Source organism: Merops nubicus, unplaced genomic scaffold (assembly GCF_000691845.1).
Source record: "Merops nubicus isolate BGI_N331 unplaced genomic scaffold, ASM69184v1 scaffold8048, whole genome shotgun sequence".
Classification (NCBI taxonomy): domain Eukaryota; kingdom Metazoa; phylum Chordata; class Aves; order Coraciiformes; family Meropidae; genus Merops; species Merops nubicus.
This window is the reverse complement of record NW_008625090.1, coordinates 26,141-43,571: the sequence shown is the minus strand read 5'-3', so window position 1 is coordinate 43,571 and position 17,431 is coordinate 26,141. Positions and strand designations below refer to the sequence as shown.

Here is a 17,431-nt window from a genome sequence, read left to right as displayed (position 1 = left end):
AAACATGAAGGAGGTAGGGCTTGAAGATATGTCCAGAGTGTATGCCTGTTGACAGTGAAGGTAGAAGGAATGTGAGGGGAGTGTACTTGCTGTGAAGACAGTAAAGACAGGCTGGAATCAGCTACTTGCAGATTGCTAGTTGGATTATGATACATTAACTCGTATGGTGGATTTTAGGGATTCGTTTTCTCTGTAAGGACTCAGAAGGGGTAAGCTGAGTTAGAGCATGGTGTGGGGCTTTTGTCAAAAGAAAATGTGGGAGCGGGCCTGAAATACATTAAAAAGCACCATGTTTGCACTTTTCTGACTACCTTATTTGTAGACCAGTGTCTTATGCAGCAAGTCTTTAAGGAATAGTGATGCAGTATATTGTTCTGCTGAAGTTGATGCTTCAAGAAACTCATGCTATGAGGAGCTATACAACTCCGTAGTTTATCTTCAGTTCAATTTTGTCTCTGTATATTTGCATACTCAAGGGTGTACAACCAGCAGTATTACCACAGTGATGATAAAAACGATTGATAAAAGCCTATATAATTGTTATTTTTGACTTAATAAGAATACCTTGTTTTGTAACCTTACAGGCAACAGCAGCAGTAGCAGCAGCATCAGTTGCATCAAGAGATTTCAGTGGTATAGGGGGATTAGGAGAACTCTTGGAAAGTTCTTCAGAAGCATCAAAGTTGAGCTCAAAGAGTGCTAAAGAAAGAAGAAACAGAAGGAAGAAAAGAAGACAGAAAGAAATGTCTGAAGCAGAGGATAAAGGAGACATTGATAAGTTCCCCAAGTCCGAGTCAGAAGACAGTATCAGAAGGAAAAGTTTCCACTTCTCCACAGAAGGAAGCCAGCTGACACGTGAAAAAAGGTTCACATCTCCTCACCAGGTACAGCACTCTTTTTGTTAAAATATATGTCTACTCTAATTTGTTTTTGACTGACATTACAGCAGCTTTACATATTGTAAGTTATATAAAAGGTGAGTGAAGAAAAATAAATGGTAATACCATTAATAGTGTTACAGTCTGATAGGGTTTGACACAGTCTGTTGGCAAAGGGATAAAAAGAACATACCAAGAATAATTGTAAACTTAATTAATCGTTTTTGAAAATGTCTTTCTGAAAATATGTCCGGTAGATTGAAAAAAGAATCAAAGACTCTTTGATTAGTACTTATATACTTGCATTAATCAACTGTAGGTTCTCTGTTCTGCATCCATTTCAAAACTACACAGATATATGGGGTTTTAGTAGACCACATCATCAAAATACCCTGCATAGGAATTTCACACTACCATTAGTTTCTATTGTTTTAATTATCTTCTTTAAATGGTAGATAATGAGAAAAGTAGCTGTAGCACTCCACAATAAAGCCAAGCTATATAGGGATTGTTTGGGCTTTTAAGTATTTAGTCATACTGTTCTTTTTCATTAGAAATTTATTATACAAGATTGAGAACCATTGCAATCATAGAAAAAAATTATTTCAAGGAATGATCTCTGGAAATCATGTAGTCCAAATTTCAAAGCTTTACTCCCTTAAGTCAAAAGATCTCTTCCGCGGCTTAAGGATAATTTTTCTTATTTCAATTCTACACACAATTATTTGTAGAAAAATCACTCAAAATGCATTTCTTCAAAAGGATTGTGTCTAGTCTCAACCAATACGTGCCATTTAGATACCAATAATACCCATGTTTAACTATCAGGGTTTATCCTATTTCATATTCATATCAAGGGTGTTAGTTTACAGACATAAAAAATACGAGATTGACCGCCAGAAATACTTCACACTGAAATATATGGACTGAGGGGAGGAAAGCTTAATTTGAGACCAAACCTCAGTGATTAGTCAAGTATAAAGAATGATGCCTGATATGAAAAAAGACACATTTGTATTTCTAAGGAAGTGAAGTAATGTTTATTAAGAAGAATTACCAGGTTGCTGTCTGGGTAAGAAATAAATAAAGGGTAAGAAAAAAACTAAAATTATACCTATCTCAACTCCTTTGAGTAATTTTGTAAAAGTTTATTTCCAATCTAATAAAATGTACTATTACTTTTGGGCCAAAGGTGCTCCAAAAAATCTTTCATTAATTGGAATGGGCTTTGAGTGAGACTGATATAGAGGAGCTGCTATCAAATATTTCATTTTGGACTGTATGTTCCTGCCTCACTTTTATATAAATACCTATGTAAGTGCTCGGACCTCATAGGAGAGGATGATGAGTGACTTGACCACACTAAAGAAGAGTCACTGACAAACTCTGAGCAGAAGAGAATTTCTGACATCTATTCCTGTGCTTTAACTACTTGATAATAGGGCCCTCTGTTGTCTAGACTAAATGCCCTGATAATCTTTAATACACAGCTGGTGAAGAGAACGATGAAAGAATATATTAGATTTATATTAAATATATTTTTTGGTGCACAGAAAAAATGCAGAAGCACATATACTTAGGGGAAGGGAATCTGAGACAAAGAGATTCCATAGATAATAAACTTTTCTGTAGCTTTAGTAACACACATCAAAACATTGTTGCATGTATTTGTTCATACTCTGGAAACTCTCAGAAGTATTTCACCATCAGTTGTCATGAAGAACTGTGAAACTTCCACAGAAACATAAGAAGGTTAGAAAAGAAAGCCGTTTCAAACTGCTTTTGATAACATTAAAATTAAATGCGAATTCATGTTGCAGAGTAAATAAAATTCATTAAAATCAAATGAAAACAAATATTGTATATGTCTTAAATTTGAAAGAACAGAAGGAAATGGAGCAACAGACAGGAGACAGCTCATCTTGAGATGTCATTAATTACCCAGCAAGAAGGAAATATGACCATCTGAAATAATTTTTTTAAAACAGATTTATGCAAAGAGATTTGTATTAAGCAAATATCAATGATAATTTATTAACTGAAGACCATCCTGGTAATTTTATATGCAGTTGTAAAAATGCTTTGGGGCAAACGTTGCCTGCATATAACTGAAATCAAAGAGCTGCTGCAGGTGTGGAAGGATTGTGGGCAATAGAAATGGTAAAGGAAGAGCTGGTTGGTCTTGTTAGCCATGCCTTCAGCTTTGTGGTGAAACAGGGTGGCAGAGCATGAAACAATGTGGTAGAATGGTAACGGGAGATAACCTGCCCAGTGGCCCCTGTAGAGGTTTTGATTTTCAACACAGTATCCTATGTAAATAAGTGATGCAGCCTGCAAGAAAACCCAAGCTTTCCTTCCAGACCTTACATCCAGGAGCATGTAGACCCATACATTTCTGCCTCTACATGTGACAGAACTGTAGACGTTTTGGCTTAGATCTTTTGTCTTAATACATCAGGGGCTTACAGAACAGGCATTACTCCTCCCAAATCCCTGAGGGGCCTGATCCATCTAGCTATGCTCAGAGCATAATAACACATACTGTAAAGACTGGACTACAAACAAAGCATAGCAGCTATGGAAGCATGTTCTAAAAAAAAAAAATGGTAGCAGTGGTAAATCAGATGAAACCTACTGATTGTGGGATTTTTTTGAAGGACTGCAGATTGACCCAATACATTTACAAAGAAATGTGCAACGGTTGCAGTAATTAGTTTACTATTTTGTCAGAATTCAGTGTCATGCTCTATAGCAGCTAGAGAGGGTTTTTTTAGATAAAATTATCTTTCAGCACAAGGAAAACAGCACTTTTTCTCCAGCCAAGTTTACATAAATGGCTTAGCAAAACCATTTGGTTGACACTGTTCAAGTAACTCAGCCTGAGGCTGTCAGCCAGCATAGAAAATTTCAGCCCAAATTATTAAAATTTTGTATAGCTGTAAGAGCAGAAAAAATACATCTCATAATGGTAAACACCTGCCAGCCTTTACAACAGGCAGTGCTACCAGTTCAGCACACACATTGTAGGTGGGTATGTATAAATGTGAGTATGCATATACAGAGATACATATAGACTGATATATGTATATATTCAGTGTTTGATTTTCACAGTATTAATACAGCCTTATATATTTACTGCAGTGTTCGCTTTCACTTTAATTATCCTGGGATAAAAACCACTGCTGTTACATATGAGCACTTTCCACCTGCAAAACTAGTGAAAAATTGAGAATTGTCTCAAACCTGGTTTTTGATGAGAAGATTTGTACAAATTCAGAGTTGAAAAAAGCTTAATGCAAGGTTTCTTTTTCCACAATTAGTACTGATTTTATTAATTCATGAATGCTGTTAATAAAATATGTACCAAAGGAGAAGAATATTCCATTAACCAGCTTGTACTGTAATTAAAAGATGAATTACCAACAAACACTGACTTATTTTTCTTATTTGTAAGATTATATCTTTAGATAACTGTGTCCCTGGTGAATGATTGCTTTGAGCTGCCTGATGGTCAGGCAGTGCCTCCTGGTAGGTGTGCAGCCTACTACAGCCCTGGAATGGTATGCCTAAAAGTGCTACTAGTCCACAGAGAACTGTATATTCACACTGTACCTCCAGAGTTTCCCCAAGCTGTTGCCTTTGTGATCTAGTTTTAGGGTACAGCATAAGTTGTTCCCACACTTTCAAGCCTTTTGTGAAGAGGGTAGACAGTTCTTTCCATCAACTTAAACTGAATTTAATACCAAACATGAGAACACTTCTGCCTCTAGCATATAGAACAGAAAACAATGACTGGTGAGCGTTATCACTTGTTATTGTGAGGAATCCAGGTGATGAAGAAGGAGAAGAAAGTAAAATATTTTTAGCTCTATCCTCTAACAGAAGAAGGAATAAAATAACTGAAAATTCTTGATAGTGATGTTTAGAACTGTCTCCAGCACAGTCATGGGTCCATGTCAATTCAACCTGTCTTCTTTGCTCAAAACTGTCCAACCTTACTTATGTCTTCTGCACAACTTTTTCTCAGTCCTGCTGCACTACCTTGAAAAGATTTTTTCCTCTCTACTTTAGGTTCCCTAATAAGCATGTTCCCCTAATGAGCATACTGATACTATTGAAGAAAAAAGTCACTGTCCTTCCTCTAGCACTGTAATAACCATTCTTTGAAAAGCCAGGAAGTTAGAACTTCAGTTCTAATGCTATTTTGTTTTGATGTATTTGAAATCTTTTACAGTCCTTGCTGAGCATTCGTGGTTCCCTGTTCTCACCAAGGCGCAACAGCAGAACAAGCATTTTCAGCTTCAGAGGTCGTGCAAAGGACGTGGGATCAGAAAATGACTTTGCTGATGATGAGCACAGCACTCTTGAAGACAATGAGAGCAGAAGAGATTCCCTCTTTGTTCCTCGTAGACATGGTGAACGGCGCAACAGTAACATTAGTCAGGCGAGTGTGTCATCTAGAATGGTACCAGCCCTTCCAGTAAATGGGAAGATGCACAGCACTGTGGATTGCAATGGAGTAGTTTCCTTGGTGGGAGGACCTTCAAATCTAACTTCACCTACTGGTCAACTTATACCAGAGGTAATTATTACAGTTATTACAGTTTGGTTCAGGCACAGGACTTTTTCAAACTGCTCACCTCTGCATGCCTTACCATTTTGTAGAGCTGTGAGAAATAACTTGCAATAGTTTCTAAATAACAGAATATAAGGGGAAAAAGTCCTCAACTTCTATTTGAGTCTCAGTATAGTATTATATTCTCATTTTCTTCAGCAAGAGATCTGCATACAGAAAGAAAAAAAAAACATTAATTGAATTTGACAAGCTATATATAGTTTCACCTCATCAAGACAGGTAGACATTTGAAATATAAATAAGGCTACAACTTGGAAATATGTTTCAGAAAACACCTACAAAATTAAGCAGAATGCAGTTACTCTTCTCATGATAGTTAATCGAAATACCCCTGACTGAATTTATCTTGAAGAAATTTTTCTCATAACTTTCATGAGAAAAACACATTCATGAGAAAAATAGCTGCTGGGAATTAAGGCAACAGGCTGCAACTTTGATAACTTTTTCTTGAAAGAATAATAATAATCACTAACAAAAAGATACCTAGCAAAAATTTTGTTCACTCAGTCATTTAAATGAGGCCCACCTTTGGTCTCACATTGCCTTGGTATTGTGTTCCTCAGCTGATTAGCTGTAGCACTGTACAAAACTCTCACTGAGTTCCTCAATAAAGAACAAAGAAACTCCTACAGGAACAGAAAATTTCAGTGCATAAGAAGAATCTAGTATTCTGCACAAAGCTGGTTTTGAATCTCACTACAGCACTTCTACAGTAAAAATTGTTAATTGGCTGTTGAAAAGGATGGTTTAATTCTTCAGTATTTCATTTACAGGGCACCACTACAGAAACAGAAATTAGAAAAAGAAGACTGAGTTCTTATCAAATTTCCATGGAAATGCTGGAAGATTCTGCTGCAAGACAAAGAGCAATGAGTATAGCCAGCATACTTACAAATACAATGGAAGGTATTTGATACATTTTATCTGGCAGGCAGTTTGGTGAATTTCTGCTAACTCCATGCACAGAGCAATTATTTACATAATCTCCTTTGTAAATGTAAAACTGGACATGTGAAATCTCTGAACAGCAGATACAAAAGGCTTTTGAGCATTTCTGAGATAATTTACACTTTCTAAATGCTTAGTAATTTATTTTTCATGGCACCTTCCAAAATATCACTCTACTGAGTGAACTAACATAGAGAAAATAATCATAGCTCAGGGAATGCCAGAGCCCCAAAGAGAGAATACAGTGGTTTGCTTCCTGTAATCAATGGGAAAAATCCATTCAGATACACAGGAACTGCCATGTTAAAGGCACTGGTGCGCTAGAACAGCCATTTCCCTTAGATTTCAAACCTAAAGATAGACAATAGGAAATTGGAATTAAAAAAGACAGCTTTAAAGAAAAAAAAAATCAACTGTAATCAACCCACACCAATGCACAATCATAGAATGGTTTGGGCTGGAAGGGACCTTTAAAGGTCATCTAGCCCAACCTTCTTGCAGTAAGCAGGGACATCTTCAACTAGATCAGTTTGCGCAGAGCCCCATCCAACGTGACCTTGAATGTTTCCAGAGGTGGGGCATCTACCACCTCTCTGGGCACCCTGTTCCAGTATTTCTTCACCCTCACAGTAAAAAATTTCTTCCTTATATTTAGTCTAAATCTACCCTCTTTCAGTTTAAAATGACTACCCCTCATCTTATCACTACACTCCCTGATAAAAAGTCCTTCCCCATCTTTCTGTAGCCCCCCTTCAAGTACTGGAAGACCACTATAAGGTCTCCCAGAAGCCTGTTCTCCACGATGAACAGTTCCAACTCTCTCAACCTGTCCTCAAAAAGGAGTTGCTCCAGCCTTGTGATCATCTTTGTGGTCCTCCTCTGGACCCACTTAAGCACATTCATATCTTTCTTATGCTGGGGTGCCCAGAGCTGAGCACAATACTCCAGGTGAGGTCTCATGAGAGTGCAGCAGAGTGGGAGAATCACCTGTCAACCTGCTGGCCACACTTCTCTTGATGCAGCCCAGGATATGGTTGGCCTTCTGGGCTGTGAGTGCACATTGCCAGTTCATGTCCAGCTTTTCATCCACTGGTACCCCTGTGTCCTTCTCTGCAGGGCTACTTTCAATCCAGTCATCGCCCAGACTGTATTGATACTGCAGATTGCCCTGATCCAGATGCAGGACCTTGCACTTGGTCTGGTTGAACCTCATGAGGAGAGGATATTTCCTTAGATGGTGCTGCTCTCTTCTTCCAGATGAATAGTTTGTTCTGTTCTTCTGGCCAGAAAACAAACTATGTCGATGTAAACTATATCATCTTGATAGTCATCTCCTACCCACATCTGGTTTCCATTATTTCAGAAGTTGCTAAGTTCAAGGAATGGTGAGTTACATGGTCAGGAATGTGATTATTCCAGCCAACTCATATATTCCTTTGGAAGCACTGTCTTTGTTAAGGTTTATAAAGAATATCTAAGACTTACAACACCCTTTTCTGCCTGGAGGCTACAGTCTGATGTAATGGGCAGGCTTGTTAGTTTCAATGTGTTTGAGAGCTGTGGCAACTGACCGTTTAATTTCCCATAATTACACCCATATAGGACAACATCAGAGGCAAATATCAATCTACTGGCCCTCAAAGTGTAGAGTTTAGCAGGAAACCCTTATTAACAAATATGTAAAAATAGCATGTTTGCTGTTTTAGCAAAGTCCTCCAGAAGTCTCATAGTGATGGAGACTTCCCTGTGCTCTAACAGATGTCTGAAAACTGGCAAATTTCGTATTTGGGTTAAAGCCACTATGCAGAAATTTTAACAAAACTGTTGTGGCCATTTCTTACATATTTTGTAGTCTTCATTATTTCTCACTTAAGCAAATATCATTCTTCCGTCTGGGCTGTCCTCAACATTCCACCACATTAGACATTCATCCTTGCTATTATTAACTCAGTAGAAGTTACTATTCTGTAATATTGACAGTGACACAGAAGAAAAGATAGTTCATAAAGATTCTAATTGAGAGCAGAGTTGTTCTGGTAATACTAACATTGATCTGTTTCTCAATAGACACTGCAACTGTACAAGCTGTTTTCAAACAAACTCAAATGTATGATTCAAATAAGCAATGATAAGTATGTGCACCCAGTCATTTATCTGATATGATAGTGTAGTGGTTCAGTGTAGCAGCAAATATAATAGTTTTAGTTGCCCAAATCAAAATATGTATATGTCATATGCTTAACACACAAAAAATCATATTTTATGAAGCTTATACAAATTATATACATCAGTTCACTGACGATGGAGTAATGTTAATTTTTAATACATAAAATTAAGATATCTGCTGTAAGCAACCTGAACTGTGTAGACTCTCCCTGCTGTCATGAGAAAGAGACAAACGTGTTTTTTTCTTTAGATAGACATGTGAGATTAATCACTCTTTAGAGATAATTTCACTGTCCACTAGTTGTAGAGGAGCTTAAATAAATTAGATGCTTAGCTTGAAGATGGCTAAACACAGGTGAGGTAAATTTCATGCTAGAGTGAGTTGTTTATTTTCATGATTTAATTTTTTTATATATTTTAAACAAGAACATGCGGAGGATATAATTGGAAAGTTTTTGTTTGTTTGTTTGCTTTCTTATTTTTTTCAGAGCTTGAAGAATCCAGGCAGAAATGCCCACCATGCTGGTATAGATTTGCAAATACTTTCTTGATCTGGGATTGCTGGAGTCCATGGTTAAAAGTAAAACACGTTGTCAACTTGGTTGTGATGGATCCATTTGTTGACCTTGCTATAACTATTTGCATTGTTTTAAACACCTTGTTTATGGCCATGGAACATTACCCAATGACAGAACAGTTTAGCAGTGTCCTTTCTGTGGGGAACTTGGTAAGTTTCATGCACTAATTAGTGTAAAATGACCTTTTCTAAAAGAAGAAATGCATAAATGCATGGCATTGCTTTTAAATTTATTCCAGGTTGATTTTTATAATCAGTTAGGAACTGTATATATGATTTTCATAGATGAAGTGATTTTTACTGGAGTCTTTAACTTTCATTAACCTATTTTGTGACTACTATAATGAAATAACTGAATATGTATGGAAGTGCAGACTTCACTGGATTGTCAGATTTATTAAGATTTCTTAAGAAACCTTGGATTTTTTTTTCAAATGTAAAATTATTTAATTTTTGTAATGTAGATTATTTAATTTTTACCAAGGTATTGATATTCCATCACAGAAAATATTTTTGTTCTGTTAAAAAATGATGTAATATTCAAGTGTCATATATGCATTTCCAAAAAAGGCATATTTCTTGTTAGCATGAAGTATTTGCCACTTCAGGTAACTAAAAAATACTTAATAAAACTAGAAATTATTAGTTATTCTCCAACAAGAAGCACCTTATAGCTGTAAGTTTATTAGTGATGTCTTTCCTGATTTTAGGAGTTACATGTAATTCATTTTCTGAGCAGACACCTAGGCATAGCAATTAAATATTCTTGGCTGTTTCTCTCCATTTGCCTCTAATGCTCAGGAAGGAGAGGACTGAACCCTGCAAGTGTTTTTTCAGAAGATTCATACATTTATAATTTTTTGCCAGCTCACACAACTACCAATAGTTTACACAGGAGAGGTCTGGATTGACACACACAGCATGCTGTCCTGAAAATCAGAACCAACCCGTGTTCTGAACTAATCCTGTAAAGAGCTTAGTTTTGAAAGTTTGCTGATATTTGAATGGAGCAGTAATAGATTTCTCAGCCAGAGTATGTTTTAAAGACTAAACATTTTCCTTATATGTACTGGTAATACAGTCTTCTATGAATTTTTTTTTTTTTAATTAGAACTAGAATTGAACTTACCACCCTACAAGGTCCTGTGTGCATTACAATTTCCTTTCTCCTGGACAAAGATGTAATTGCTGGAATATTCTTATATTCATCATGGACTACAGAATATTGTATTTTAAAATGTTGGTCGGTCGTAGTGTTAGAGTTATTTCCCTCCAATCATTTATACTTACAAGGTCTTCTGCCTTTTCCAATCTCATGTTTTTAACTACTTTTGTAACAATCCAATATCCTTAATTAGAAGTATATATATGCAGTGAATACTATACCTGCTGGTTTCAATTAAATTCTGTTTCTCACTGTAATAATCTATTAACTTGAATTTTGTGGTTTCCATTCAAAATATGTTAATTTATTCTTAGCTTGTGACATCATGGCCTGTTTGAGGATAGATTAAATATGACAAATATGACTGCCTTTTCTGTAGCATTTTAATGAAAAGGAGGAAGTAGTTCTAAAATGCAATTGTCATTTTCATAATACTAAAATTCCTTCAGTATTTAAAAGTCATCAGTAATTACAAGAAAAATTAAGTTTGCTTCTGTTAAAAGGTATTTTTTTATATTTGGGGATACAGTTATTCTCAAGAAAAAGTAGTTTGTGGCTAGAATGGGTAATAACCCATGCTAGAAAATATGAAGAAAATATTTTAAAATTAAATGCTTTTAATTGTGGTTTGTTTTTTTTTTCCCCAATCATTTTGACAAATAGGACAATTCTGTCAAGAACAATCTTTGTTGTGATCTCTTTAACACAAAGAGCAATAGCTGTTACAATCTTCTGATTACATGGTAATATATATCAATTAAATAGTATAGTGTTTATTGCTGTATTTCTAGTTTCTCAAAAGTATACACTTCTAAAAATGGCAATATTTACACTTTGACAATGGTGAATGTTTTCACAGCATTATATCCACTTCCTATTCTTGTTAAATTTAAAGGTAATCATGACTATAGTTATACAGGGATGTAAAAAGTCAGCTTTGCTTCCATAAAACTTGGTTTGGGAGAACTGGGAACAAGCTGGGTAAACAACTATCATAAGGTATTGGCAGAGTGTGTTGGTGTACTTCAGTAGACTTTAGGATCATCTAGGATATTATCTGAGTCTTCTGCAGAATATTGATGTTTTTAGTGGTTTTGCACCAAACATCTTTATTTTGCTCCACAAACCACTGATCACTACTCATTGGAAGAAAGTGTTGCCTTAAATTCTAGACTTTAAAACACTAAGGACTATTGATAATTTTGGATTTGGCACTTCCATATATTCCAAAGAACATTATCACCATCAAGTTCTTTTTCCCAAAAGGAAATAGCTGTCACATAGAAGAGTAGCTGTGCATGAAACCTCTATAACTTTACAAAAAGCTCAGTGCAAGAAACTCCAACTTCCCCTGTCCGTTCCACCCATACTCCAACACTGACCTAAAAGACAGACCTTAGAAAGTCTCTCCCCAGAGATTTCTATTAACACTTCTGTTTAGATTGTGATCATGGGAAAAAAAAAAAAATGCTGTCAAGTCTTCTTTTGCTTTACTGGGACTATCCTCTAGAAACAGGACTGAAAACAATGGATCATATCACATCATCTGCTGGATGTATAGTCCACCACATATGAGTCAAATATGAACCAGAGCTGAGCTGCTAACTGGTGAATAGCTCTTTATAGCTTTATCAAACCTCTGCCCTCCTGTATCTGTCCCAATTTGGTAATCTGTTTTTAATTATAATTTTTCAGTGTTTAGAAATACTTTGATGCCATTTGGAGATAGCGATCGTCTGTTTTGTATAGTAACAGGTACAAGTAACAGGTATGAGAACTCAAGCTCAGTTAGATAATTCTACTCAGGTAAATAAATTTCTCATAACAACTCAACTAATTAATTACATTTTGTTTTAGGTATTCACTGGGATATTCACAGCAGAAATGGTACTAAAGATAATTGCCATGGACCCATATTATTATTTCCAAGAAGGCTGGAATATTTTTGATGGTATCATCGTTAGCCTTAGTTTAATGGAGCTAGGCCTTGCAAATGTTGAAGGTTTATCTGTTCTTCGGTCATTCAGACTGGTAAATACTTTCATAATTAAATGTTTGCATTCAATTGTCTCACTCAAAAAAAATGTGCTGATGTCTGAAATAATTGGGTTTTTTTACAATTGCATTGTAAAGATATATATTTAAATGGCTCACGTTATTTTTTATAAATGCCTAATTTGCAAGCCATATTCGATAAGTACAAGTTAAAGATGTTTGTCAGCTGATATGCTTTATCTTCTGGTATCAAAATATCCTATTGATATCCTATCCTACTGATACCCTTTGCCAACATAACACTAACTGCTACCTTTTGAGAATTTTGTAAATCTTTGTTATACTGATTTTGTTAAGATTCAGCAAAGCTGAATCTGTAAAAATGTATATATTGCCACCAGCATAAAGAATCATAACATTTTTAGTTTTTATATTGTGAACTTTACTTTGTGCTACTCATAAAAGCCCTAAGTTGGTCCTCTCTTCACAACATTGATTTTAATGGGCACCGAAAATAAACATTTAGTAAATCCATTACAAGTAACAGTCATAACAAACTGACTTTAGAATAACACTTATATTGAAGTATTATTGAGCTTCCACTAAAAATACAAATTTTTCATAGCAATTAATATTGTACACAAACTATTTTATAGGTATGTTTACTGGATGCATGATAGTAATGATTTAAAAGTCTCCATTAATAATAGTTATCACAATACTTGAAAACCTGGGTTATTTCCTAATACAGAGAGAAGGAAGCAGCCACTTAGCTTGTTAGCATCAGCTGCAGTGGTACCAGCTTCACATGCCATATTTTGGTTACTGAATGTTATTTATAAGTTAGTGTTTATGACTTGAATGGACATCACAGTATCAGAGTCAAATTGTCACTTCAAGAACTGGGCTCTAACAGCCTGCAAGACCTCATGTGGTGCTGTGGTATAAGTGGAACCAAAGAGGGTGTAGTGAAGGTGATGGAGAAGAGTATAAACATCTAAAATCTCTTTTCAAATTGTTTAGTAATCATCCATAAGTAAACATTTAAAAATATTAAAATCAAATGTGGTACAAATAGAAATTGCATAGGTTTTTATATGTGCACCAGTAAGACAAAATGCAGAACACTGCAGTTTAGGCAAATACTCCATGCTCTCTACTTTCCATTAAAATAATATGTTCCTACAAATTAATCTACAGAAACTGATATGCTCTGCAAAATAACTTAGACCTAACTTCTATTTCATAACTAACACTAATTATTCCTCTACGTTTTTGTTTTTCAGCTTCGAGTTTTTAAATTAGCAAAATCTTGGCCAACTCTAAATATGCTGATTAAGATTATTGGCAACTCAGTGGGGGCTTTGGGAAATCTGACCCTGGTGCTGGCCATCATTGTGTTCATTTTCGCTGTGGTTGGGATGCAGCTGTTTGGGAAAAGCTACAAGGAATGTGTCTGCAAGATCTCCAGTGACTGTGAACTTCCACGCTGGCACATGCATGACTTCTTCCACTCTTTCTTGATTGTGTTCCGAGTGCTGTGTGGAGAATGGATAGAAACAATGTGGGACTGCATGGAGGTTGCAGGCCAAACTATGTGCCTTATTGTTTTCATGCTGGTCATGGTGATTGGAAACCTAGTGGTATGTGATGAACATTTTTGAACATTAACTCTGATGCACAATGTACCTTACAAAAAAACAAACAAACGAACAAACTTACAAAATACCTTACAGCTCGGCAATGAGCTGTACAACTGAACCTTTTGGCCTGTTTAGGTTTCATTCTAAATCATTCTAATAATTCTAAAACCATCCTAAAAAAAAAAAAAGCTTCTCGCTCAATATTATAGAGGGAAACTCTACAGAAAAGTTCATTCAAGCTGAGAAGTTATAATGCCAAAGGTTCAATTGATAAATATCGAATTGGTGAGAACTTCTTAGAAATCAGAATTATCATTGGAATGCATGACTTACACTTTTACTTTATTTTTAGATTTATTTTACTGTTAACCTCTGCAGTTCAGTCTGATATGTCTACAAACTATATTTCATTACCTGTCAAAATTCTTTTCCTTCAATTATATATTTTAACATTATTTTAATTTTTATAGAATAAAATTAAAAATGTTCATATCCTAGTGTTTACACGACCTGGCAATCTTGACATTATATCCGCAGAAATATGCAGAGCACCATTTACTTCTTATATCTATGTATTTATTAGACAACTGTATTCTCTCATCCTTTAGGTATTGAACCTATTTCTGGCCTTGCTGCTGAGCTCATTTAGCTCAGACAACCTTGCTGCTACTGATGATGATAATGAAATGAACAATCTCCAGATTGCTGTGGCAAGAATTCAGAAGGGAATAGATTACGTTAAAAAAAAGATGCAGGAGTTCATCCAAAAAGCCTTTGTTAGGAAGCAGAAAGCTTTAGAGGAAATCAAAGCACTTGAAGAGCTAAACAAGAAGAAAGACAGCTGCATTTCCAATCATACTGCGGTTGAAATAAGTAAAGATCTGAATTATCTTAAAGATGGGAATGGAACCACCAGTGGTGTAGGCACAGGCAGCAGTGTGGAAAAATACGTAATTGATGAAAATGATTACATGTCATTCATAAACAATCCAGGCCTCACTGTGACCGTGCCAATTGCAGTTGGAGAATCAGATTTTGAAAACTTAAATACGGAAGAATTTAGCAGCGAATCTGATATGGAAGAAAGCAAACAGGTAGGATTTTTTGTATTTTAATAATCACATTCCAGTCATGCATTTACATATTTCTTAATTACTTACTTAGAATTGTTTAAAAACTCTCTTATCCCATGTTAAGAGATTTTATGATTTTATGCAATTATAATTCAAGAAAAAAATTACCCTACATGATGGTATAATACAGGGTCATTAGAGTTTCCATTTATAGTACTCTGTTTATTAGCATTTGGAAGATGTATCATTTTAAACACAATTATTTCTTTCACAATTTTAAGACATTGTAGGACTAGCATACATTTCATAAAGCATTCTTTCTGTGATACCTGTAATGTGATCAGGATTTATGGAATAAGAATAATGTAGAAGGCTAAGGAATAATCAAGAGTATTCAGCTTTGTACACCCAATCAAATATAAGTGGAGAATTAATTTTTTTTTTGTATTTAGGGTAGTTCTAAAAATGAAACCTGAGACATCATAAATCAGTGATATATTTTGGATTATATAAAAAGTTTTGTGGGTAATATCCATGTAGATTTTGGCTTCAGATGACTGAATTGATGTAATTCAGATACTAATCAATATTGTGGTAAAGCAGTATCTTAACCTTGTATGTTGGAGTAATGATCAATGACAAGCTAAGAAGTGCATTAGCAGAATATAATTACATCCAATGCCATTAGAAATGTAGGAAGTGTGAGGTTTAAGGGATCAGGAACCATCGATAAATATGATTTCAATTAGATTAAAAGCCGCATTGTTTTTCAATAACTCATTAATACAACAGGGTTTGCTTACCAGAAAAAAAGCTCTTATATAGAAGTCCTGCATTCCTGACTGTATGGCTGCTGTATGTGCAAGTAAAGTTGTATTCCTCAGCAATACCAAACTATACCACGTAACATCATATGGATGACTGGACCATGGATAGCCATGATCTGGTTAACCAACCACAGTACGGTTTAGTTGCTAAAGAACATAAAGGAACATAAAGAGTCCCTGTTTATTTGCAACTGCAAAGAAGTTACTCTGCGTAACAACTGTATGATTAAGAACAAGATGTTCTGTCATTTGTGTCGCTCAGTTTTGAGACAAACATTTTCAGTGCAGATGTATAAGATAGTGCATATTCATGACAATTTAAGAATATAAGAGATACAGGAAGTGTAAAGTGATATAATTTATGAGATCAACTAATATTAAAAAAAAGCTTTCTGAATGACTCTGGATCTAAGGGTTAAGCATTTTTCACATAAGCTGATCTAGAGTTGAGCGTTTTTCATGTAAGCTGACCTAATAAAAGTTGTCTTTTCCAATGAACCTTTAGCAAAGTCCTCTACATCTTTTCATATATTCTCATGTTCTTTAAAAAGAGATTATGCTATAAATTTTCTGCTTTAGGTGGTTAGTTTTGATAAATACAGCAATAAGTTCCTTCCTAGTAACTCCATCTTATGAAGTCACATGCCTAAATATTTCTTGAATATGTTCCTTTTTTAAAAGTTTGTAATATGCATTAGGAAGCTGGGAAGCTTACAAGCTATGCAGATACTTCAATGTGTGGTTACGTGACATTAGCCTCAGCAGCAGAGCTGGCTTGGGAAGTTGCCATCCACACTTGGCTCCTTATCCCCTGGCACTCTTTACCACTTTCTCTGTTACAGTTTTTGTGGGTCTATACTATATGGCATGTCACTAGAGTGATGTATGTTAAATAGCATCATCCCATAGGTATTATTTGTACATTTCTTCTTTAAGATAGATTGGTTCAGTTTACAGTGTGCTGACATATATTCTGTCAGAACAGCTGAGGACAAAAGAAAATGCAATGAAAAGGCAGAAACTTCTCTGCTTTCCAAGTGAATATATGATGTAAGTACACCCCAAGAAAACTGAGTAAAAGCTCTTGTTGTGCTGACAAGTTCTGAATGTTAGCAATTTCAAGGTGACTTTTACAAGTCACTTTCTCTGTTCAGTCCCATCTTTGTTTGGTTCAGGCATCATGCTTTTTTCTTCTAGGGCCATCCTGAAGTGTCAGGACCATAATAAATCAAAAAGGCATGCACCTTTTTTTAACAGACTTTAAATGTATCCTTATGTCTTCAGGAAGAGAAACTAAATCCAGAAGTCTGTATAAACAATTTGAAAGAGGAAATTTCATGTGACTGTGGGAAATCTGCCAGTAGATGGTGGATGGTGTTTATGTTAAGAACTTGTGAAGAAATTTTCAATGGGGAAAGGATAAGCCTAGGATTTCTGTGGAGCCTCATGATTTCCACAGAATGTAATAGTCACTACCACTGCAAAGCTGGAGCAATGGCGCATCCCTCAAGTTCTGTTCACTC

General features: G+C 35.4%; 1 protein-coding gene across 1 annotated transcript in view; it reads left to right on the top strand.

Annotated features, from left to right (window-relative positions):
* Positions 1-17,431, top strand: part of LOC103777993 (sodium channel protein type 3 subunit alpha) — a gene marked incomplete at its 3' end in the record, with an annotated part of 55,983 nt that overhangs the window by 12,418 nt on the left and 26,134 nt on the right. The window contains exons 10-16 of the mRNA XM_008945559.1: positions 585-884; positions 5,113-5,460; positions 6,288-6,420; positions 9,117-9,355; positions 12,228-12,401; positions 13,652-14,008; positions 14,617-15,102. Coding sequence (XP_008943807.1) covers positions 585-884; positions 5,113-5,460; positions 6,288-6,420; positions 9,117-9,355; positions 12,228-12,401; positions 13,652-14,008; positions 14,617-15,102 — 2,037 coding nt within the window. The remainder of the gene's footprint in view (positions 1-584; positions 885-5,112; positions 5,461-6,287; positions 6,421-9,116; positions 9,356-12,227; positions 12,402-13,651; positions 14,009-14,616; positions 15,103-17,431) is intronic.